Source organism: Dermacentor andersoni, chromosome 11 (genome assembly GCF_023375885.2).
Source record: "Dermacentor andersoni chromosome 11, qqDerAnde1_hic_scaffold, whole genome shotgun sequence".
Taxonomy (NCBI): Eukaryota; Metazoa; Arthropoda; class Arachnida; order Ixodida; family Ixodidae; genus Dermacentor; species Dermacentor andersoni.
In genome coordinates, this window is record NC_092824.1 from 77,761,294 (window position 1) to 77,787,436 (window position 26,143).

The following is a 26,143-nucleotide window of genomic DNA, read 5'->3' on the forward strand; positions in this document are numbered from 1 at the left end:
TACTGCAGCGTCCCATTTCCTCTCGGTTCATCATACGAAATTTGACAGTGTGACTGATTTTATGTCAGATTTCAATCTTGTTTTGGTATCCTTGAAGTCACAAAGGCGCTCGTAACAAATGAAATCATGGAAAAGTGTTCTTAGAATTAGTGTAGACTCTACAGCGAGCATTTAGTTACTTTTTATCGAAGCATTGCTATCGAGGCTACACGCTTAATTCACTGAATGCGCTCCCAGACAAGTGCACTGCAAAGGGGATGTCACCAACCCTTTCCATCTGACAGCCTGCTAATGACACTAATGGTGAAGTGTACTTGCTCGAAGTGATTTTACATATGCCTGTCTGAATGGGGTGTAGCACATCAACAACTTGAACTTCTGTAGAACAAGTGGCACAGCCAATGGCGTTTCCTACAACAATTGCAAGAGGGTCAATGTGACACACGGGCCTATGCAAACTTCAAGCACGGCTGTTCAGCCAGCACGGGAATGGTGGGGTGAATGTGAATTCGCCCGAACATTGTTCTTCTAGCTTCAAATGACTTCGTCATATCGCAAATTGATCATTTTCGGCAAATTGCTTCTTTAAAAATGCAACAATACAAGGTTTCCAAGTACACCGACCAGTGATGGTTCCGTTAAAATAACTAGCGTGCGTCTTAAAGGCCATACTTTCATGTACTACAGGTTCCAGAAGCAGTTGCGATAGACGGAAACACGTCACAGCCATCATGTTTTAGGCATCACCCATTTGCACTGATTATTCGTGTGAGCAGAGACTTATTGCCTTTGTGTGCATTTAACCCTTTCGCTGTCACGGACGTACCGGTACGTCATCGCGCTTCCCCCCCACGGTGTCACTGACGTACCGGTACGTTCTCTATCGTGCGTTCAAAATTTCGCGCCTGAGCGCAAAGCAGGCGCTCGTGGATTGGCCACGCCATCTGTTGACTCTTTCTACAAGTTCGTATATTCACTCCGACCTGTGTTAATCCATGTATTGAAGAGTACGGTGCGACTGCCACTCCCCACTTTCTCTTTGCTGAGTGGCGCGGTGGCTCCGCGTTCGCTGGATCATGCGTCGCGCGCGTGTGTGGTTATGGGTTCAAGGGTTGTTCTGTAATCTCCGCTGGTTTGAAGGTTTTTACTTTTCTTCTGTTGGTGTGCCTGCTACGGCGCGTCAAGTTCAGGCGCACGTGCCGTTGCCTCTCCAAAAAGGGTGACTCAATTGCTGCTTTCGCTCTCTCGCCGCACCCTCGCTTCCGACTTGCAGCAGTAAACGTAAAGCCCTTCGAACTTTGTTTAGCCTTTTTCTATCTCCCTCTGTCTTCTTGATCACGCAATGTCCCATTTCTCTCCGTTGCGCGGGCGACTGAAAGCGCATCCTCCCTGCGTGCAGTTACTTTCGGATGGCTCGGCGCGCGGGACCTTCGTCTGCTCATGGGAGCGGTGGCTGAATTCCGATTCAGAATACGAGCCGAGCTCGGATTCGAACTCGGACAAAGTCAAATGAGAGGAAGAGGGTTCCGCATCGTCAGATTCGGATGTTGAACGGATTTTATAGTCAGGCTGATGATGATGATGATGTTTACTAACAACAGCTGCAGAACACTGAAATGTGCATATTGCATTGACTATGTTATTTGTATACCAATCATAATCAAAAATAAATTGCTATGTTCATTCCCTGTTATGCTCGTTCCCTGAAACCAAGCCGACACTGGGGGTGCGTCACGGCCAGAAACGTCCGACAGCGAAAGGGTTAAAAGAATATGGTTGGTTAGAAGTTTAAAAAGTTAATGCTCAATAAAGCAAGCCACAAGGACATCTCAAGTTATAAGCGCATAAGGGATAGACCAATTCATGTGCTGGCCAGCCTTACCACATTGCATGATCACAGTGGCAAAATTTACCCCCAGCAATTTTTGTAGGAAACCCTTACGGCCGATGCAGTGTGCAGCAGATACATACCGTGGCTCCCCATCGTAAGCATTGATGCCGTTGTCAATGGCATCAATCTCCTCCATGAAATTCTCATAGACTTTGTCATATATCTTCTCGAGGTTTGGCTCGGTGAGCTTCCAGCCAAGTGTCTCGGCGATCACCTCTCGTCCGTGGTGGGCGTAGACGAGACCTGCGCTACTCAGCTTGGTGGTCCACTTCTTGGTTGGGTCAAGCGAGTGCATCGTCTCTTCAAAGCTCCTGGTCAGGTAAAAACAGGGGCGAGCTACAGTCAAACCACTAGATATACCAAACTGAGATGTACGCGACAACATGAAAAAGCATAAAGCTACTATGTACAAAGAGTACAAGAAAAAAGAAAATTGTGCAGGAACCATCAAAGATGGTGGTCAAAGTAAGCAAATAGCTTCTGTGGACCACAGGACTCAAACAGACACACTAGCAATATCCTTCCAGAGTAAATTGTTAACGTCGATAACAGTGTTTATGATGGCAGCACAAATAATTGCGGTGCATCTTTTGGTGGATGGCATGACAGCATGATGATGACATTGTGATGACAATGGAGATAATGACAGCACGATGACAACAGTGGCATTACGAAAATGGCCGTGCACCTGCACTTCCTTTTTTGCTTGTTGAAGGCCACTGCTTTTTTGCTGCTTGAAGGCCACTGTTACGATCCGCCAGGGGGCCAGTGACTTTCTAGCCTTTCCTGCACCAGTGTCATGAATGGCTTTGTGAAGCTAACAATGCGTCCCTCGGACAGACCCTCGGTGACAACAAGGCAAGACACGTTTGGCAGACAGAGTGTTTATTGATGGCCCACTGTCGCCTTCAGTGACGATGGGAGCGAGAAACTCCTGCAAAAGGGCGTTCTACACAATTTACTCACGGACTCTGGTAACCGCTAAGGTCGTTTGACGGTCACTCCAGCTGATTACAAGGTCATCCCAGGAACCAAGACATGCCAATTTGAGTAAAGCGTGACAATCTCTGTCCACAAAGCTCCCCTCCTTTCTGTGTATTCAGTGAAAGGTGCTGGAGTGACTGTGCACACACTTGCCCTTAATGCGGATCCTTCAGCAACTTCGGACGCTCTGAATGAATTAAGGTGGGACGGCAGATTTCCCTAGCCTAGGGATCTAGGGAGAACAGAGGGGATTTAAGCAGACTGCTGAAGTGTGTGCGAGTGTGCTCGCCAGAAAGATGTCACCTTCTGACCTGTAGCTCATGCTATGAGAATGATGTACGGCGTTCCGTGCTCCGGCCAGTATGATACCCCCTGTTCTAGGTAAATAAGTTTGAAATTCCAATGAAAATAAACCCCCTGTTCCATTCCTCATACTCTCGACTTCGTAATCTTCATGAAAGATGCAACCATCATCAAGAAAACTCGAACGACGGCGTGACGCCCCGGTAGCATACGCCAGCTACCCGTTCTGCAATTCTAATGGTCCACCGGTTATCTGCCCTATGCATTACATGGCCTGCCCAGCTCCATATTTTTTTCTATTAATGTCAACTAGAATATGTGCTACCCCCATTTGCTCTTAGTCAGTTCATTTGGTGGTCAACAGGTTAAGATCTGCGACATTTTCTATGCAAAAGTTAGGTCATCTTTTATGATATTACAATTAGACTTATTGTTACACTGAACTGCATGGTGTGCACCTATATGTTTCTCCCAAATGTAATGCACAATTGTTTTTAGTAGCAAATGCATGCAGTGACTCTCGCCTTTTCAGCATTGCTTGCTCTGTATAAAATGGAGCATCAGAATCAATGAGCATTTCAATTGTCTCAAAGTGCTAGCCACCGCAAGCAAAGAAGGGCAGTAAAGGTAAGAAATAACAGTAAGCCATTCAAATCTCCTGCACAACATGGTTATTCCTTTGCTACTACCAGGTGCTACCACACATAACTGTCGCCTTGTGATCCTTCAGTATACATTCACAAGTTGAGATGCTGTATAGGAGTGCCTTTAGACGAGCTTGTGTATATTTAAGAATCAATGCGCAATTCAATCGATTCAAAGCACTAGCTGCCACAAGTGAAGAGTGGTAAAGTATTATGCATGCATTAGAAGCCTGTACCTGTGGCCTTATGCTTACAGCCTTATGGTCATCAGCAGTCGTCAGCCATGTTTCAATTACCGCTTCGATTATCTATTATGCTTAAATGCACACCTGGCTAATATAACTGACAGCCCTTTCTTTCTTTTTTTAATAGATAAGTATGAATACCCCCTTTTTACTACCATGACTGCTCCACGAAAACAGATTCAAGCTTCCCAAAGCAGTTCTGCAGCTAGTGATTGAAGCCTCAAGGCATCGATAACATGACATTGAACTTTGAAGCAGGTCAGAAGGCACTGACTTCTGGTGGTGGTCATAGCGCTTCTTGGAAGGGTCGTACACGGCACCAACATCCACGACTACATCACATGTGTCCAGGACAGCTTGGTCTCGAGATCTACACGTTGGGGAGACAGAAAATACAGAAATCAAGTGGTGGTCTTCCAAGTATCAAAGGCCGTGAGGGACATAGCAAATGGACGGCAATTATGCTTCGTTATGTTTTTATACAAGAGTTACTACTCATGGCATTTCTATATCTTTGAGACTGGGAAAACAAAAGACAAGCAAAAGACTAGCTGCAATGCTATTTTGGAAAATACCTAATTAAAAGGTAAGTAAAGGTGCCGCTGGCACAGGTTCCAAAAAAGTCAATCAAAGTTTCCTATGGTTGATTTTCTTTATTTCTGTGTTCAGCCGGACATGACCGGAAGAATTGCATTGTTGTTAGAGCACTATGAGTGTGTTCTTGACGAGGTGATGCACAAAAAAGTGAAATTTGAAATCTGGGAAATGCATAAGAGATAAAAGCGGAGACCTACACGTCCCACTATCCACAAAGGTCGTTTTCATCAAGCAGGACATGTTTGTCTTTGTTGCCCTCCCCTGCAACTAATGTGCGTCTTGCATGCTTCCATATAGTTTATCGGGCACCTTTTTCTAACAGCACTGAGCATGAGGGATCCCCAATATTGCAAAAGTTCTCAGAAAGAAACGGATGCTCCTTGAAAATCCTAAAAGGCTACATACAAATTAAGAATTAATTCTTCTAACTCAAAGGCTACATGCATTTCTAATAGTACTGTGATTTGTGAGTAAGGCTAGTGAATGGTTTTAGTACGACAAATTATAATGAACAAGTTTACAAAAGTCAGGAAAGCTGCCATAAATGCCTGCTTTCAGGTACTTTCAATGAATGCATGTGGTGAAATAGGGGCTTTGAAATTTTCTGTATCATTATTCTAGTGCATGAAACAAAATTCTGTTTAGAAACAGCTGGGTGGCTCGCAGGAAAGGTGAAATAGATAAGAAAACACAGCAGGTAAGAAAGAGGAAGTAAGCATTCAGTGGAAGTGCTTCTGCTTTATTGACGAATATAAAATTATAAAAAAACAATAATGTTAAAACAAATCACCAGCTGAAATGGAGAAGCATGGCCACACAAACATTTTTATTCTCAATTGTTAAATTGCATAGCTACAGCGCCATGAAGTTGCCCTGAAGAGTGGTACTGATATGTCCCACTGGTCATCAAAGGATGGAGGTGCAGAATGCCCATTTTATGCAGACAGGCTGTCATAAATAGCTTGCATGACGCTATCTCGCTTGCTCTGTTTATAGACGATGCTTGCAAATGGATCCCTCCCAAAGTGACCCCCGCAAAGCTGCATGGGTAGTCAACAAAAACATTACACACATAAATCTTGCGTGGTGGCATACACTGTGTGTCGAAAGTGATGCAATATGCATTGCATGCCAGCTGGGAGAAAGCAATGAGTTGGTGTAATGAGTGGTAGAGATGTGCACAAGCCCGTGCTACGAGAGGATGAACTGGTTGAGTGCACGTATATAAATTTCTCTTATAGGCTCTTTTGTTGGAACATTTTGTTACCTGTTACTAATGGTATAATTAACTGATTGCAGAAAAATATGCTTTCATTAGGATATGAATACTGGCCTTCGAACTTGTAGAGGAACAGAAATAAAGTCGAAACTCGATATAACACACATATAATGAATTATCGGATACAGCAAAGTGAAGATAGAAACTTTGTCACCAATATCAGCGTACTCAGATGGTGCCTATAATGAGGTTCAAATGTAGAATGATAGATCTGGGATGTCACACTATGAACTTACTGGCATCGTGGTTATGGCACGATGGGAATTGAGAGAAGCAGGGACCTCATCTAGCATTTTTTTTCAGCTTATAGGTAAACTGCTTCTTCCAAATAGCAGTGGAGGCATAACCAGTTCGCTATGTTCACAGCATCCCTCCAAAACAACCAACTCACCTAACCACAGTGGCGTCTCTGTACTCTGGGAGCTGCTTCAACAGGAAACAGGCCAGCGCATCGTCACAGTGGAAATTGCCATTGTGGGTTCCAATCGTCTTACCCATGGCTGTTGGTTTCTTCGTGGGTGGTTCGCCTGACATTGATGACACTGACCTGCGTGATGTCAAGAACCACAGAATGTCAGTTCAAGCCTCCTATCAGTACAGTGAGAAAAATCTGGAAGTGCCCATACTACATTTTTCTACGATCCTTGCTGTGTCTTGTCTTGCATTCCTAATGCAAGTTGTGTTAATCGAACAAGTTTAATGATTCACATGAGAACATTAAAAAAATTTTCGGACTTTAGGCACTTAACACTAATTCTTTAAACAGAAACTCACGCTCTGGTTGCATTAGAGTAGTAACCAGCTTTCTAACTAAACTTCTGGTCAGTCTGACAAAAGCAAGCTCAGTCAAAGGGGACAAGGCTGAGTGCAGTTAAATACTGTGATTTAGCACTTGAGATACACACAGTGGCACGAGCTAAGATGACAGATCACAATTTAGGCACATATGAATGATACATTTCAAGCAATATCTACCCACGTCAAAGCACCTTAGTTCCCCCAACTATGATGCTACACAACTTCACTGAGTAGTGCGCTAATGTGTCAAATGCCAGTGACACTTATGAACATTGCTAACTGAATCCAACATAGATAGAAGTATCAATAACAAAATGTAAAACAGCTGTCAGTGTGAAAAACAGAAAGATGTGTGGTACCTCTGTGATTACTTATGAAAGAACATGCACATTTGATAATATTTCCATTTTAATCATGTTATCCAACGATATTGTGTCTCTTGCTGAAGACAAGAACTATCTAAAATCATGGGTTATGGAAGTACAGCAGTTGTCGGAGATAAAAATTTTGTATTTCTCACTTTTCGTTATGTCAAATGTGTACATTGTTGTAAACATACTGTGTTTACTCTACCAACTTGTCTTCTTTTTGTAACTTGTGCATTGTTAAATGATAATTTGCCAGCTGTAGCTCGAAGATCTACCGCCGAGACTACCTGGCATTGCAAACAAACCGCTTAAGCAAGCCGGTCATTTCTCAGTGCATATATTTTTTTTTACAAATAAATGTTATTGCTAATAAAATCGCTGAGTACATTAGAATAACTATGAACTCTCGCTACACTTAGGGCATCCTGTCTGCATTTGTACTTGCCAAGCTTAATGGTATAATCATGACGGGAACAGAAGGTAATGATCTCGAGTGTATTCTGGTTATAATGTGATTAGACGTGCAATCCATGTTTACAAACTCGATAAAACTAATTGACACAGGCAAAATTTTACTTCTGTTTCATCATTTTAAGTTTTTAATGATGCTGCAAATGCAAGAAATGCGGCAAAGATAAACTTTCAGGCACAATTAATTAGCAACAGAATAATGTGTTACATGGTGCACTTTCGATCGCGATTGGCATCATTTGCGCACGCTACGGGAAGGAGCCAATCGCGGTCGCGAATTTCGATCTGTATCGGGCTCCATCGCGATCGAAATTGTCCGTTTGAAGACGCAGACGATACCAGCAGATTACACAAACGTTCTGTACGTTACCTCTTCACAAATGTAAAAAAAGAAAATGTAAAGAGCTTATGTTTACTGCGACACGAAGTGTGAAGGCAGATTCTAAAGAAAGCAAGCAAGGAGTGCGAAATAACGAATGGCTGCAGTTGACGGCAAGACACAAGCTGGCTACAACTCACGAAATAATCCTGGTTAAACATAAAGTGAGCACTTGAGTATCGTCAATTCGATCCCTTAAACTCATGCAGGTTAACACAACCTAACAAAGAGTTGCAACGAACGAAAATGACATTACAGGAAGCCATCATTCAAGTTGCCAAACATGCAAAAGTGGGAGCATTACATTGCTGATAGATGGCAACAGGGAACCATGCGAAGCGACCTACCTAGTTGTAGATGCCTCAACTCGCAGACGCCAAACACACCGAAAAGATTTACGTATTACCCACACAGCGACAGGGCGACGGAGCATATATCACAATGAAAAATTCTGGAAGCTACTCGGCGGAAGTTTCTACAAAGAATCCCGTAAGTGTGCCTACCTTGCGACTAAAACACGAGTTACTTTGAAATTGCTTCACTAATGGAACTTTGAAACCGGCGATCACGGTTTTCCAACGTGCCGGCAGCTCGAACTTGGCTGGTCTTGGCCACATTTGACTGCAAAGAACTGCCAATGCAGTAAAAAAATAATGTGGCAGTCGTGACGTATAACGAGCGCCCGCAAAACGCAAAAGCATCGCCTTTGGGATCAAGTAGAACATAGAAAAAAAAAAACAAGAAAAAACACAATCACATATTGAAAACTTCGTCAATGCTTTAACTGTGGCCGAGCGTGCAGCACACGCGTAGTAACTTAGCGGCGACGAAGGGCAACAGTACCGCAAGATACCAGCAAGCGCAGCGACATTGACTGAAGGCAGCGTGCTTTGTGCACTTGTTTACACGATTCCCGCATTCCCGTGCATCAGATTTCCCGCGCGCAGGCTTGTTGGGCACGTGGTGGTCCGCGCGTCTTGTAGCTCTAACAGCAGCAGCAGTAGGCTTTGTTTCAATCGCCGCATTCGTTTCACGCTGCCTGTTTTATTCCGTTCCATCATGCCGAAGAGGAAGGCAAATGCAACCGAAGGCGGCGCGACCGCGGCCGAGCCTAGCGACATCGTCAAAGCATCGTCGACGCGACAGCGGCAGACCGCTCGAAGTTCTTCTTCCGGTCCGACTAGCGCGAAGTCAAGCACCGCTGGCGAGTTGCCTGGCCGTCGGAAGCGCTCCCAACCTGGCGTCGCCGACAGTGCCTTGGCAAACTCGACTTCTGTCGCGCCTTCAGCTGGACCGGCAGCGGTGCTGAACAGAGACGGCCTGGTGCCTAATGGAAGCCCCGACCGTTCACTGGTGAAGGGACAGACCTCGGCGCGAGCCAAGCCAGCCGGTGCACAAGACATGACTGGAGGCAACGTAGCTGCAAAGAAGGCGGTGAAGCCGGCCGTGGCTTCAAAGCGAGGGCGTGCTAAGCGCGCATCAGTCAACGCCGCAGAGTCCGGAAAGGGAGCCTCCGAAAGCCCAAGCCGTTCCAAGTCGTCCGGCGGCAACGCGGACGACACCGCAGTAGCGGTCGAGCCAACTGTCAAGACGGGAAAACGAGGGCGTGCGGCAACTCTCCAGGCCACTGTGGCAAAGAAAAACGAAGGGCGGGACACCGACAGTCTGGTCCGTTCACCGTCGGCTCACTCTAAGTCTACTGGAGCACCGGCCGAAGCCGATGACAGTGCAGGAGCCTCGAAGTTAACTGGAAAGCAGTCTGCAAAGCGAGGTCGTGCAGCAACTAGCAAGGCTGGTGCAGTCGTGCTGCAGCAGCGTACTAATCAGGACCCGCCTGCTGAAAGAGGTGCAGCTGATGCATCAAATACTGGAGAGGACTCAGGAAGCCAGAAACTTTTGCAGCGAAAGAGGAGACCATTAGCCTCTTCCAAGCAACCTGGTGTGACTGCCGATTCCAGCAAGAGTGTGGATGCCGCTAATGTGACAGCCATGAATTCAACGAAGCTGACCAAGGGCACCAAGCGAGGCCGTGCAACTGCCGTCAACCCTACCACGTCGGAGCCTCAACAACCGGAGGAACAAGGCCCACCTGCTAAGCGTACTGTGGTCAATGTATTGAGTGGAGGAGAAAAATCTAGTGCCGCAACACGAGGAGCTAAACGAGCGAGTCGTTCTTCAAAGCAGCTTGGCTCTGTAGCTGCACCTAGTACCAGCGCTGAAAGAACCGCAGCTACAACTGATGCTGACTCAGGGAGAGGTGCCAAAAGGCTGTCCACCAAAGTCCAGACTGCGGCATCTAAGCGGCCTGGGGTACAAAAAAAACTACCTGCTAAAGGCCAAACTGCGGCTTCTAAAAGCACTGGGAAACAAAAGAAGGCGGCAGCCAAGGGGCGTCTACAGTCAAATCCAAAACAAAGGAAGCACAAGGGCGCTCCATCCGATGCTGATGAGGTGTCAGATGCTTCAGATAGCAGCTATGTAGTGCCACGTGGTTTGCTGCAGAGGGCAAAACGCAGGGAGCCTTTTTATTATGACTACATTTGCCCATTGGTAGAGGAGCAGCTATGGAGTGACAGCAGCTTTGATGACGATGAAGACATTTCAAATGCTTCGATCAGCAGCATCATACCTCCTGCTGGTTTGCTCCAACCATACCGTCCCAAGAATAGGCTGATCGGTGCTGGAGGTAGTCGTTCAGGCAGTGACACTGAAGATGATGATGACATGCCTGTCTCTCCTGGAGAGGATCTCCTGTCAAGATGCAAGGCAAAATTTGGCATGGACACACTGCCACATTCCACGACAACCACTGCTGAAGCGATCAGCATGCTGGTGAACTTTGCAAGCAGTCGTCGCCTTCCCTGGGGTGCCCTGACCGAACTAGTCACAATTGTCAACAAGTTGTTTGCTCCAGCTGCAGATGTTCTGCCTGGCCACAAGGCTTTAGCGAAGGCACTGTCAGAGATGCCTTAAGTGGCACTATGAATACAGCCACAAGTTGGAGCTGGGCTCACCTTCATGTGGTGGGTGCAAAGAACCGTTCATATCACTGCTTTATGCGCAACAGCAAGTTGACAGCAAATCATTTATCATCCTGTTTTAAAACCTGCAGAGCAAGAAGGATGCCTGTTCAAATTTTTATCATGTGAATTGCTTCATAGCTATTGCACAGTATCAGATGTCCCAATTTTGTCTTTCACATTTAAACACTTAATAAACATTAAAAACATTGATCTATGGAGTTTTTCATGCTTTTATGAAGTTCTTAATGCAAAAGTTGTGGTAGGTGTTTAGAGCACTTGGGGATAGATTTTAAGCATTGTAGTTAAAACGCATCCAGTAGAGGATCATTGCATGGATTTCAGTTCTAGTCACTTGTCCAGTTGTAAAGACTTATTGTCAAAAGTTCGTGATCACCAAATTGGTTCTTCCTCCTATTTTCTGAATGCCTGAAAGGCACTGCATTAAGCTTGCAAAATGATGGAACTCGAGGCATATTTACAAACCTTTACTATTGGTTGTAAAATGCTCAAATATTTGGGATTACGAAGAGGAATTAACTGCATTTGGCAACTACGGCACACGGACCGCGCCAGGTTGCTACTCTTGGGCGCTATTCTCGACACGCATGGAGGCTGCAGGGCCGCCATCATCCGCCATGTTTACTCTCTGATTGGCTGTCGAGAGCTCACGTGCCTTGAAATTTGTGCCGGGAAACAGAAGCTTTGCAAAATGCAATTTTGCGTTTTCATCAAGATGACGAAACGTGGCGTGAGCTGCAAATTTTATCGACTAATACATTTGTTTTGGTCCTTGGCAGCTATATTGCGATGTTAGCGCTTCAAAAAGAAAGTGAGCGGTAGCGTACAGAAGTCAGTGCAATGCATCTGCAATTTCGCGGATGTGTGGTGACGACCCAAGATATGCGCCATGCCAGCTTGCTGATTGGCTGAAGGAATATGCTGTGGGGAGCGACACAGGAAGGAAGGAAGGAAATCAACTTTATTCAAGGCAATTCAAGGTACTGCAGGCCACGAGAGCTTTGGGCTTTCATGGAGTGGGCGTCTCCAACGACGACTTTCCTGGCGGCGTCGTGGACCTGCTGGACGGCCCAGAGTTGGGGAGCGAGTTCTTCGCTCCGGATTGCTTTTTCAAACTTGCGCTTGTCCGGTTCGGAGTTTATGTGAGCTTGCGAGCACGGCCAGAGTAAATTATATACGTTAAGGGATGTATTGCAAGTGGTGCAATAAGACTTGTCGTAGAGCTCAGGCATGTAATGGTGTGGTCTGTTTTGCGTGGGGTCAGGAAGGCCCGTTTCGTAAACGTCAGTTTGACGTTGCGTAACGTTGCGCTGTGCCACCATTGCAGAGATTTTCCGCCATAATTTGTGGTGCGTCGAGCCGCGCGAATTATTCTAATGAGCAGCCATATGCAATGGCGGCCGAGAGGAATGCATATCGCCACATTTTCCCCGTCGTTTCGCGCCATGAAAATCTTTTGTTCATAATGCGTGCTCATAGTATTTGCATCGCTCTCGGGTGTTGTTTGCATTTGTGTTTTGGGCCATCACGTTTTAAAAGAACGCGTTTATACGAATATTGGTTGAACATAGCAAGCTTTCTGCAACGTTGTCCACTTTTCATTGCTGTGCTTGCATTGTAAACAAGATTATTGCCTTTCGCACAATTAAAAGTTATAACGGCGTCTTTTTAATTCATAAAAAGGAATGTACGCAAGGTGGCGCCTTGAAGTTTCCTAGAAGGAGATGAGGCAATGGAGCATATAAGAACCATGATGAGGGAAAAATTTACAGAACGGAGAAATGGTACATGCAGTATGTCGGAGAGGGATAGCCCGGTCAATCCACTGCTTTCGCTTGGACAAAGAGAGTGGGAAAGGGCCGAGAAGAGGGTACCAAGTAGCACATCGGCAGGCCCCGATGGTATTCCAACTATGTTAATAAAGAAATTGGGCCCGAAATCTAAGAAAGCATTAAGGGAGGTGGTGAGCAAAATGCTAATGGATGGTAAAGCACCTGACGAATTGAGGCTAAGTAGGATGAGAATGATATATAGGGGAAAGGGGGACAAAGCTGACATAAATAACTACCGGCCTATAACGGTGACGTCAGAGGTTTACAGGGTAGTTACGCAGATAATAAAGGACATGGGTAGAGAACGAGGAGGTGCTTGGAGATCTACAAAATGGGTTCCGGAAGCATATGAGGCTAGAAGACAATCTGTTCTCACTAACACAGTGCATTGAAATAGCTGAAAAGGAACACAGACCCCTATGGCTGGCTTTTTTGGATATCAAGGGAGCCTATGACAGTGTACTTCAAGAGGGCTTGTGGGGCATTCTGGAAACTTTAGGAGTGCCAGATGGAGTAACCAATTTCTTAAAAGATATCTATAAATGTAACCGGGTGATTATACAATGGGAAAAGCAGGTTTCGGAGCCTGTAATGATTCGGCGGGGGCTTAGGCAGGGGTGCCCATTGTCACCTCTGATGTTTATGCTGTACGTGCAAAATTTAGATGTCAAAATACAGCAAAGCGGACTCGGCTTCAACCTATCATTTTTCAAACAAGGAAAATTGATTTGGCTGACAATACAGAATATCTGCAGGGATTGATAAACATATGTGGTACAGAAGGAGACAGATTAAGCTTGAAGTTTAGCAGAGAAAAATCAGCAGTCATGATTTTTAATGATAACATTTGCGGCGAGCATAAGATACAGGAGGCCACGCTGGAGATAGTCGATAAATACAAGTACCTTGGGGTGTGGATAAATAATGGCATTGAGTATCTGACAGAGTACGAAAAATATGTAACGACTAAAGGTAACAGAAATGCAGCGATTATGAAGAGTAGGGCACTGTGGAACTACAATAGGTACGAAGCAGTACGAGGGATATGGAAGTGGGTAATGGTTCCAGGCCTGACTTTTGCAAATGCAGTTCTATGTATGAGAGCAGAGACCCGGCAACAGTTGGAAACTAGGCAACGTGGTGTGGGTAGGCTCGCTCTGGGAGCACATGGAAAGACACCAAACCTTGGGGTGCAGGGGGATCTAGGATGGTTTTCTTTCGAGGGCAGAGAGGCTAGTAGCAAGGTAGCATTTGAGGAACGATTGAGAAAAATGGGGGAAATGCGGTGGGCTAGGAAGGTTTTCAGTTACTTATACACGAGGAATGTTGACAGAAGGTGGAGGAAGCGAACTAGAAAATTGACAAGCAAATACTTGGGCAGCAGTGGGGGGACAGGTAAGGAATCATCCGTCAAGAAAAAGGTTAAGGAGACAGAGAGGGGTATGTGGAAAACAGAGATGCAAACCAAATCAGCATTAGATACATACAGGACGTTTAAGCAAGAAATAGCCAAAGAAAATATTTACGATAACTCTAAGGGAAGCTCATTGTTGTTTGAGGCCAGGACAGGTGTACTGCGTACTAAAACGTACCGAGCCAGACACCAGGAGATAGATTTGTTGCGCGGGGCGTGCGGGGAGGAGAAGGAAACGGCTGAACACCTGATACTTGCTTGTAAACAACTTCACCCTGCAGTTGAATGTAACGGGGAACTATTCAAAGCTTTGGGTTTTAAAGACAGTGAAAGTAAAATAGACTTTGAACAGGTAGAAATAACTAAGCGGAGGCTATCTGATTGGTGGATAATATCAACGCAAAAGTAAAGGAGTAAATACATAGGTATGCATGCATATAGTACCTTTACAGGCTACACTCTTAGGCAAAGTTACACCCTTTGGCTTGCCCCTTCTGCCACACAACAATAATCGTTATCTGCCTTGATGCGTTTCCTTTCTTTAACGCTGCGAGTCCGGAACTTTCCAGTAACGAACGGCACGCGCGTTATCAGAAGCGGCACTGCAAAGGGTGTAAACTGTTCTATGTTGATAACGCGCGTGCCGTTCCTTACTGGAAAGTACCGGGCTCGCAGCGTTAAAGAAAGGAAACGCATCAAGGCAGATAACGATTATTGTTGTGTGGCAGAAGGGGCAAGCCAAATGGCGTTTTTCACTGGTCGATTCGGAGCAGGATTTCTTGCTCCGCGGCAACGAATCCGAATTTCACTGGTCGATCTGGAGCGGGTTCGCGCGTTCCACTGGTCGTTTCGGATCAACTCGCTCCGCGCCGGATCGCTCTCACTTGCTCCGCCGCCGAGGCGCGGATTCGGGCGGAAATAGCTCGCGTCACTTCCGTCTTCAAGTGAAATCGGTACCCGGTTGGTACGCACAACATTGTGTTGCTTTGCAAAATGGCTGCGTTCGGTGCTGCTGCAGCGCTCGCGTTTAGCGATGAAAGCTCGGACGACAGCGATTACGAAGTGACGCAGGTGCTGTACGAAGCCTTCTATGCACGTTGTCCATGCACAATCCTTGCGGGCGCGACATGGAAATGACGGACTATGCGACTGCCACGGTCAAATTACACACGGGTGACGGCGAGTTTGGTTGCCGTGGAAACGTAGGGAACGGAAGTCGGGCATGGTTTTCGGAACCGGTTCGTGCGACGTGTACGCTGACTTCCTGTGTGATCCACCGCGGAGCGTTTTTGCGCTCCGCTGGCCGATTCGGATTTGTGAAACCCGAGCGCTCGCTCGAGGATTTCGGCGGCCGCTCCAGATCGACCAGTGAAAAACGCCAAAAGGGAGTAACTTTGCCTAAGAGTGTAGGTGACGCGCGCCGCCGCCGCCCGATCCAAAGGGTTGAGCCTCAATCATCCATCCATCCATCCATCCGCGGTGAGAGTAATCCATAGAGTTTCTCACTACATTACCTAGAGGGAAATCTGGCGCTGCTGCGCTGTGGTATGCATGGGAATGCCGGTATATTGTGGATTCGGATTGGCATCGTTCTCGTAGAGACAGGACACCTTGAAGACGCGCTTGGCAAGTACCGTTCCGTCTGTCACAATGATTCATTTTCTATTAAAACAGCACGTGAAAAGGCGTTTTAGGTTTATTATTACGCGAAAACATGTTTTGTTTAACTATGATAACTTGTTATTGCGTGTACGACTATATGTTACGTAAAATGTATCAGCGGGCCGCTGAAGTTGGAAGACAGACGACAAGGTTCGCGCTCGCTTTGAAACAGTTTGTCGTCTGTTCTTGCTTTTCTTCGCTTGGTCATGCATTGTGGGTGAGTAAAGATGTAATATTAGTGAATGGAATCATTTTATGAAGATTTTACTTTGATAACGCGTTATTTGCGTAGCTATATCCACGTTTTAGACGAAGCCTCTTACAACACCAGCCAACAGGAGCCTCGCAGACACATATCCCGTCATTCCCATGACGGCACGGTGCCCCCTTAAGAAACTCCCATAGACGGTGGCGCCAGATTACCCTCTAGGTGTTATGGTGAGAAACTCTATGGCATGGAGGAAGGAAACTGAGGAGAGGCCCTACCCCCTCCGCGCGCTAGGAGAAAAGTGTGGCGGAAATGACGTAGTAGGTTCTCGTTTTTTTGCTGCTTTTTTGGTTTTTTTTGTTGTATGGCCACGCCTTTTGGGCCACAATGGCGGCGTTGTTATGGTTTTGAGCGCTCACACGTGTTGCTCTGGTAGGTTTCGGGCCGTGGCAAAGGCGCTGAGTGGGCGGGTTTGCGTTAGTCACCGTGTCTTGTTGCGCTGTGTTACCTGCACCGTGCTCTGCCAGATGTTGCGCGAGCGCGCGCGACACCACGCGCAACGCGGCGTGGTTTCGCGAGAGATGTAAACAAGAGAGGAGGGTGGCCCAAAAGGCGGAGCATCGCCATGAGCAACGCCAAATTCCGGCTTCACTTTTGCTTCACAAAGAGTGACGTCAGGGCCTCTCCTTAGTTTCCTTCCTCCGTGCTCTATGGAGTAATCAGCGAACCATAGAGTTATATATATGAAACTCTATGCAGCGAACTGAACAAGAGATGGCAGCGCCGGCGCTTGCGTCGCGCTAGCGGATATCTCTGGCGCGCGCAACGCTATCGGTGATATTCGGCCGTTTCTCAGTCAGCCGAGTCGGGCTGAGTCACTTGCGTTTCGCGAGATAGCGATAGCGCGTCCTAGAACGTGTGCTCGTCACCACTGGTCGGTCGCGTACGTTGCCTCGAGGTAGAAAACAAGCGCGTTGGCACAAACGTACGAGGACTCATTCCGTTTCCCGGGTACGCGCATCCTAGCAGACGACGGAAGCGAGAAGCGTTTTCGACGGAATAATCGTAAGCTTTGAGCTAGCTGCTTTATTTTTACTGGGGAGAAAAATTGCTTTGCTTTGCCAAGAACGTTAGGTTAGGTGCCTTCATTTCAGTTTCGTAGGCAAAACGTCAAGTTTGCGTCACGTTACGAAAGCGAAACGCGGCCATCAGCGCCTTTTTGAACGCGTCGCGCCTACGTCACGCCTCGAAGAAAATGGCGGAATGTCCAGAACAGCGCCCCTGCTAGCCAATCGCTGAAGCAGATAAAATCGTGGTCATGCGACCATTTTAAAACTGCGTCGTACTTGATACCTCCGGAGCGTCTGCTGTTCTTGAAGTCTTTTCATCGGCGGAAGCGATGAGGCGCGCCGTGGACAAAGTGTATGGAGTCTAAACATTTCACTCTTTAAAAGCCCAAGGTACAGTTCATTTCACTGCTGACCTCGTTTCACTCATGAAATTTCACTGCCAACTGAAGTGCAACTTGGCAATAAATAGTTACAGCGAACTAAGCGTTTTATTTCACTTCAATAAACAATTAGGCTTTCATCGTTCCGCTATATTATACGAGTGAAAACGTACACAATTAGGCGCTTATAATTTTATTTTTGTGGCTTTCGCCTTAGGTAACAGGGAAAGCTTGAAGTACGGTCTATTTGCAGCCTCGCGGAGGAACAGTGGCTGGCAGTTGAGGCGTGGGCGGGGCTTCGCTGCACTTGCATCCCACCGCCTTACGGATGGGAAGAGTGGCCTCGCATTTTCTGCCATTCCTGAAACTAAATTGGGTCAATAAGCTCATGCAGAAAAGAAAAAGTTTTTTCCTTCCTCCATGACTGAACTGATCCAATCCAGTGCGCCCTCGCTCATGTTTGCAGGACGTGGAAACTCTTCTCGCCGTACTCGCGGGCTGTGCGTAGTTTCAGATGAAGCTCTCGCGGGCCTAGTAGTGCGCGCTGTGCTCATTACGCGTTGTTGGCGTGTCCCGCATTCATACTTCTTAAGACTCACTCGCACTAGGCCGACCCGACACCGATTTCGGTCAGCCGACTGTCGGCAACAGCGTTTTTTGTTCCTTCGTGTGGGCACCTCTGTCCCACTGTACCGACGCCGAGCTCTCCGCCGGCCGTCGGCAAATATTGTCGGCGTCGGTACAGTGTGACAGAGGCGCTGATACGAAGGAAAAAAACGCTGTTGCCGACTGTCGAGTCGGCAGACCGAAATCGGTGTCGGGTCGGCCTAGTGCAAGTGGGCTTTTACCGACGACGCGCACGGAAGTTCGGCAGGGCGGATGGTGCACTCAGTAAACTGAAACTTGGCCCCTTGCACATGTTTGCGGTGTCGCGTTTACCTGTGTGTGCTCGTAACGCAGCGGGTTTGTAGCTCGGCCATTTCCCTGGCTAGAATACCACGTGACTGTATTGCCGTGAGCATGGAGGAAGGAAAAAGATAGGAGGGAGCCTTACGTCCCGCGGCCAGCCCCGGCAAGCAAACGCTCCGTGAATTAGGCCACAGTGGCGGCCCAACACGTGACCTCTTGCGTCGAGATGACGGAGCAAAATCGAGATTTGCCGAGACGTTCGGTTACTGAGCTTTTGTTCGGTGCGCGTTTGTCTTCCGACTCGCTTGAAAGATTCCCTCTTAATGTGGCTCGCCGAACGCACGCGCATACACTCTTAAGCAAAATTATACCCTTACGCCACATGAGGCCAATATCACTAACCTCGTGTATCGGCAAGGTAGCGGAGCACGCGATCTTGAACAGGGTTTCCGGGTACATAGAGCGCAGAAACCTCTTCCCACATAATATGGTTGGTTTCCGGCCCGGCCTCTCGACGCAGGAGGTTATGCTAATGCTAAGGAAGCAAATCTTTGATAGCGGCACCCGGGACGTGAGAGGGATTCTCGCCCTGGATCTCACTAAGGCGTTCGACACAGTGTTTCATAGATACATTCTGCAAGCCACGGCCGGGATAGGCCTAGGAGTCAAATTCCAGGCCTTTGTAAGGTCCTTTCTCATGAATAGAACTGCTACTATTCAGGTGGGGCCGATTCGGTCGAGCGTATACGGATTGGGAGCTCGGGGTACGCCTCAGGGATCAGTCATCTCGCCACTGCTCTTCAATATAGTCATGAAGGGTCTATCAGATAGGCTGGGCGGCCTCCAGGGCATAGGTCACGCACTTTACGCAGATGACATCACGATCTGGTGCCCAGGGGGCTCCCTAGCTGAAATGGAGCAAGCTCTACAAGCGGCCTTGGACGAGATGGAGGCTTACCTCGTGGACACGGGTCTCAAGCTGTCTACTAGTAAATCGGAGCTGTTGCTTTACAGACCCGCAAGGCAAGGGGTTCGGGGTCTGACACCCCTCAACCAGCTACCCGTGGCATTATACGCGAATAATGGGCAGAAAATTCCTAGAGTCGACTCAGTTAAGATACTAGGCCTGCTCATAGACGCGAGGGGCTGTAATGCCAGAACAATTACCCACGTTACAGCCAAAACGGAGAATATGTTGCGGCTAATTGCTAGGGTGTCCAACCGAAAGAAGGGGTTAGGTGAAGACAACCTCCTTCGGATGTACAACGCGTTCCTCATGAGCCATATTAACTATGTCGCGTCAGCTCTAGTGTGGACAAAAACGGAAAAGACCAAATTAAATACACTCATGCGCAAGAGTATCAAGAAAGTGCTAGGCTTGCCTATTGCCACGAGCTCCGACAGGCTAGATCAACTCGGTATGCACAATAGCATAGACGAGATTATAGAGGCACAGGTCACTGCCCAGGTGGTTAGGCTATCGTCGACCCAAGCTGGCAGGCGAATTCTCGACGAGGTTGGTATGGCTCCTAGGATAATGGAGGACCGGCGTATAACATTGACACGAGAAACGAGGGCGACCTACCTAGTGAGGCCCTTCCCGCGGAACGTACATCCGCAGCATAACGAGGGTAGACGTAAAGCCCGTGCACGAGCCACATTTAAGAAAGTTAGAAATGACAGAGACTCCGCGGTCTTTGTCGATGCGGCGCAGTACGGGAACAGGAGAGTGTTCGCGTTGTCGGTTATAGACGGGCGGGGGGGGGGGGGGGGGGGGGGGCTTCGCTCCTCGGCCTCGGTCAGAGCGGCCACCGCGAGTATAGCAGAGCAAATTGCGGTTGCGCTGGCCTTGTGTGACCCAGAGCGTTTCTACATTTACACTGACTCGAGAGACGCAATCAGAGCTTTTGAGTCGGGTAACCTCGCACGAGAAGCGGCCTCTATTTTAGAGAAAAGGACTTGCCCCGGTTTTCATTATATCACGTGGTTCCCCGCACACATGGGGACGAACGTTCTCGAGGGCTTCCCAAACCTCAACGAGCTTGCCCACGACCGTGCGCGAGAACTTACGCGCCGCGACGGTCTGGAGGCTCCGGAGGGGCAGGAAGGGACTCAGCAGAACGATCCACTCCTCACCTTTAATGAAATTACCAAACATTACCAACTTGGTCGAAGAATTTATCCTCTGCCTCACTCGAAGCTCAGTAGAGGTCAGTCAGCTACACTTAGAATGCTGCAGACGGGATCTTTCCCGTCGCGGGGATTCCTCAGTAGGATGTACTCGGATGTGAACCCTAGTTGTCCCGACTGCACGGAAACCTTTTGCTCAATGGCTCACATGCTCTGGCGATGTCCCGCGTTGCCTAACGACTTCCTCTCCAGCGAAGCCGAATGGGAGGAGGCCATCAGAAGCACGGTACTCCGAAAGCAAGCCCAGGCTATCCAGAGGGCCCAGGAAAGAGCGGAGCGTCACGGCGTTCTGTCCTTTACGTGGGCGCGGCCAGCGGCTACAATGGCCTCCCGTTAGGAGGTCCCGAAAGTAGCTCCTCAGGATTCAATAAAGTTCGTTGTCTGTCTGTCTGTCTACGCCACACAACAATAATCGCCATCTGTCTTGTCCGCATTTCCTTTCTTAAACGCGGCGAGCCCAGTACTTCCCAGTAACGAACGGCATGCGCGTTATCAGCATCATATAGCATTCCCAACAGGAAAGTAGCGGGTGCTGCGTTTTCAAGAAAGGAAATGCAAGCAAGGCAGATGACGATTATTGTGTGTGGCAGATATACACCCCAAAGGGTGTACTTTTGCCTAAGAGCGCTATAGCGCAACACGGCGATTCGATGCCACAATCCAGAAACTTGAGCGCAGCATTAAGCGGAAGTGCCGCGGTGGTAGCCACGTTTTTGTTTACTTGAAGAGTTTCAAATGGCTTCGAATGGGTATCGAAAAAAAAAAATCAACCGGAAGTACTAAAACCTACCGCGCGCTCTGACGTTTTCACCAAGTGTTGGGCCACCACACAGGCTTCAATCGCGTTGCTGTATATACTTCCTCCTATCTTTTTCCCATAGTATCTATAAACGTTGCTTTTTCCTTTCTCCGTGGCCGTGAGTTCATTGCGCCTTTAGGTGGGTCTCCTTATACCGTAGACGAAACTGTTAGAATTGTTAGGCCAGTAGTGTGAGGCGAAACTAGCTGAACGCCAATTGAACGCAAACTGAACGCGGATTTCGAACAGCGATCTCCGATCGCGCGGAGCCTAGTCCTCAGTTATAGAAGCTCCCCAGTCGCCCGAATTAGGTTCGGTTACGAAGTGCTTTAAGTGGACTAAATTAACTTTACGCAACGTTCATACTGCACTTTGTTTCGAAACGAGAAAAACATTCGACATCGGATTCAAGGCCCGTTTCTTTTTGTCGAATTTTCCTGTATTCAAATCAGGGAAGAAATTTTGCTCGCGGACGCAGGCAATATTATAAATTGGCAGTGGCTTAGCTCGGCTGTGCCATGATATACGTAGCGAAAGCTAAGGCATAGCGTGGTTAGCCTTGGTTAATCTTGATTGCAAGGCCAGGTTTGTCTGGTTGTCTAGCTATGTTGCGGCGTTTAGGCAGTCGTTCGGAGCGCTGTTCGTCTGTTTCCTGGGCGATTCGTTTCCTCTTCATCTCGTTCCTATGTCGATTACAGGCATCCTCCTGCTTATCAGAATTGTCACCGTCCATACTGCCTCCTCAACTGTGGTTGCGGCGCACGCGAGCTCTCCTTTTCAATCCGACATGTTATCAGGCATGCGACGCAGCTGGCGAAGTGAGCGGAGGAGAACGCAACGACGAGGAACGCAGTGTGACGTCATGTGCCTCCTCGGAGCACGGCCACGGCGAAATCGCAAGCTCGCGGCCAGTAAAGCTTTCGCTTTAAAACTAGACTTGCAACCAAACAAGACGGAAACAAGACTTACAATGCGACGGCAGATTGGGGACAGTTCCTGTGGGAGCTGAATTGGCGCGTTCGCAGACGCTACTGTATTAACGCTGCGTCATAATGACCATATGTTGGGAAACGAAGTCACAAATGAAAGTGCCCGTTGCGGTGGCCCAGTGGCTTTGGCGTTGCGATGCTGATGTCGCGGGTTCGCTCCCGACCGCGACGGCGGCATTTCGATGGAGGCGAAATGCAAGATCGCTCGTGTAGTTAGTCCTTTTTTTTATTTCAGGAGGACGTTAAAGAACTTTAAATGGTCAAAATTAATTCGGAGTCCCACACCACGGCATGCCTCGTAATGGCATCGTGGTTCTGGCACGTTATAGGACTCCAGAATTTAATTAATTTTTAATTAAAAAAATATGCAAACTCACTATAGCAAGAGTTCGGAGACCAATAGTGCCACAAAAACATTTTTCTTCGCAGCTATATTGGGAATGTCGGCTAGAATCACGTGTGGCGTCTTACGCGCGCATGTTCTTGTTGTTACGTGTGGAAAGACACCGACGAAAGAGGCTATTTACAGGCTATTTACACTGGAGCCAAGCAGCCAGGCCGGCACTCGCTCGCGCCATGGGCCCCCGACCAACTTCATCGTCGTTCTCGCGGCGGCTCGTCTCTTGAGCATCGCTCGATGATATCGTAGTACGGTACATAGTACCGTCGCGGAGGACGAAGAGACGTAGAGCAGCGTCGGCCGGAGAGTGTTCAAAACGGTCGATGAGTGCTCTGATGTAGGTGTCACGGCGTTGCTTGTCGGCGAAATGAAGCAGCTGTGATACAGAGAATACGCAAGAAGCACTGGCAATACTGGAGGAGTCAGAGTCGTCAACAGGGTAACGCGACAAGCTGCCAGCGTCTTGGTGCAGGCGGCCAGACTTGTACACCACGGAATATGAAAATTCTTGTAGCCTTTCAAAGCCCATCGACCAAGCCGGCCTGTAGGATCTTTCAGCGATGAGAGCCAGCAGAGAGCATTATGGTCAGTGACTACGGAAAAAGGGCGACCGTAAATGTATAGGACGGAACTTCGCAACCGCCCAAACAACAGCTAGGCATTCTCGTTCCGTAATGGAATGGTTGCGCTCCGATGTTGCTAGGAGGCGGCTCGTATAAGCAATAAGGCGATCCTGGCCACGCTGACGCTGGGCTAAGACGGCACCTATACGCCATGACCGCTGGCATCTGTACGCAATTCTGTAGGGGTATCACGGTGGAAGTCGGCGATAATGGGTGGTGAGATTAGAAGAGTGACGAGACGAGAGAAGGCGGCGGCTTCTGCAGTACCCCACGGGAATTGTACACCTTTCTTCAAAATATTAGGGAGGGGCCTAGCAATTGTCGCAAAATCTGGAACAAAACGACGAAAGTACGAGCATAGCCCTACAAAACTTCGAACGTCTGCGGCTGTCTTCGGAACCGGATACTCTCAGACAGCACGAATTTCGTCAGGATCAGGCTGTACTCTGGAAGCGTCAACGAGATGGCCCAGAAGAGTAATTTGTCGGCGGCCAAAACGACATTTGGACGAGTTAAGTTGCAGCTTCGCCTTTCGAAATACATCAAGTATAGTTGTTAGACGCTCAAGGTAAGTGTCGAACGTTGGCGAGAAGACGATGACGTCGTCGAGGTAGCAGAGGCATGTGGACCGTTTGAAACCTTGAAGCAAGCAGTCCATCATACGCTCAAAGGTGGCAGGGGCGTTGCATAATTCAAACGGCATTGCTTTAAATTGGTATAGGCCATCAGGTGTGATGAACGCAGTTTTGCTCTGTCCATCTCGTCAACAGAAAACTGCCAGTATCCCGAACGAAGGTCAATAGACGAGAAATCGCTGGAATCGTGCAGGCAGTCAAGGGCGTCGTCTATACGTGGGAGCGGGTAGACGTCCTTTTTTTGAAATGCTGTTCAGATGACGGTAGTCTACATAGAAGCGCCACGTGCCGTCCTTCTTAACCAACACTAGCTGACGCCCAGGGACTCGAAGAAGGCTCAATGATGTTTTTATCTAGCATTTTGTTCACTTCATTTTGAATTACTCGGCGTTCCGACGCAGAAACTCGATACGGTCGTCGGTGAATTGGCGTAGCATCGCCCGTAAGAATCCGATGCTTGACCGCGTGCGTCTGGCCTAAAGGGAGATCGTCGAAATCGAAAATATCTCGGTAGGACGGTATTACTTGGCAAAGGTATTCATCCTGCGCAGAGGACAGGTCCGTCGCAACCATTTTCTTTGTTGCGATCGGCGCCAGAGGCTGGCGTGAGGGGAATGCTAAGCTCGCGAGAACCATCGGTCGATAACGCTGCCACGTATTGGTCGCCGGGACAATCAACGGTGGCAAGGCAAATAACTTGCGGTAGAATGTGCTTTGCCAATCCAAAGTTACAGACAGACATGCGAGTGCGGTTCGCAGTAATAGTAACTATACTGTGAGGCACGGTAACGTCATACTGTATTGGAATGTCAGGCAGAGGAGTGACGAGGTAGTCGCCATCAGGAAGTGGTGGGAAAGACAACAGTTCAATGTAGGCTATTGACTTTGGCGGCATGCGAACAAAGCCGGTGGGGCGTAAGCGGCAGTGGGGTGTGTCAGAAGGTCCTGCGAGCATCGGCAACTCAAAGCGAAGGGTACTGGAAGAGCAGTCAATAAGAGCAGAATGCGCGAAGAGAAAATCTAGGCCGAGAATGCATTCGTGGGGGCAATGAGCAATTACGGTGAAGAGGACTGGAGTGCGGCGGCCAGTGATGCTGACACGTGCCGTACACATGCCGATGATAGGCTCAGTACCGCCATCCGCAACGCGGACGACGCGTGCCGACGCTGGGATGAGGAGCTTGTTCAGTCGTCGTCGGAAGGCAGCACTCATAATAGAAAGATGTGCTCCTGTATCGATGAGTGCAGTGACAGGATAACCGTCAACGTCAAGAAGGTTTCGGTCCGTAGGTAACGTGAGCAGAGGATTTGAGGGCAGGGTCGACAACGCAGCGTCACCCCCAGAAGCTGCAGTGCCTAGTTTTCCGTCTGGATACGGGAGGCAATAGGCGGTGAAGAGAAGCGACGAGGTTGGGGCGAACGGGACTGATGGCGTCGAGGTGAGGGCGAGCGGCTGTAGCGAAGTTTCGGAGCAGGAGCATCAGCGGCAGAGGGTTCATGGCGGGTGGTATAGGGAACAGAAGGTCCAAAAGTGCGGGAATAAGCGGCGGCGTATGTCCGAGGAGGTGGTGGCCATCGGTTGCGGCAGTGACGAGCGACGTGGCCGATGCGACAGCAGTGGAAGCAATCGGCCTGTCATCAGGGGTACGCCATTCGGGCGGGTTTCGGCGAGGTGTGGCAGAAAAGGACTGCCGGGGACGAGGAGGGCCGCTAGAGTACTGGGTAACGTTGGGTTGAGACGTGGAACACACGGAGTTCAGACCCGTGTTCTCAAATTCCTGTCTGACGACGGCCTGAATCATCGCAATGGTGGTTGGTGGCGGATCGGGAGGCGTCGTGGAGAAAGCTGGAGAACAGGCGGCCTCGAGTTCGCGGCGAACAATACGGGTGATGTCGTCACAGGTGGTGGTCTGACGCGGTCGACCCTCACATGCCGACGTAACAGCAGTGTTGGGTAGCCGCGTAATGTGGTGTGAGATACGGCGGCTCTTAGCTTGTTCAAGGCGACGGCATTATTTTATGATGGCGTCGA

The 26,143-nt window shown here is 48.4% G+C and overlaps 1 protein-coding gene across 3 annotated transcripts in view; it reads right to left on the minus strand.

Annotated features, from left to right (window-relative positions):
• Positions 1-26,143, minus strand: part of LOC126517368 (MYG1 exonuclease) — a 238,680-nt gene that overhangs the window by 17,553 nt on the left and 194,984 nt on the right. The window contains exons 1-4 of one of the 3 annotated variants that reach the window (XM_050167076.3): positions 8,463-8,554; positions 6,335-6,490; positions 4,342-4,437; positions 1,972-2,202 (exon numbers count right to left, since the gene is read on the minus strand). In XM_050167076.3, coding sequence (XP_050023033.2) covers positions 1,972-2,202; positions 4,342-4,437; positions 6,335-6,477 — 470 coding nt within the window. In that variant the 5' untranslated portion in view covers positions 6,478-6,490; positions 8,463-8,554. Of the gene's footprint in view, positions 1-1,971; positions 2,203-4,341; positions 4,438-6,334; positions 6,491-8,306; positions 8,555-26,143 lie in introns of those variants that run through there. The other 2 variants (XM_050167075.3, XM_050167080.3) reach the window with 2 other exon arrangements.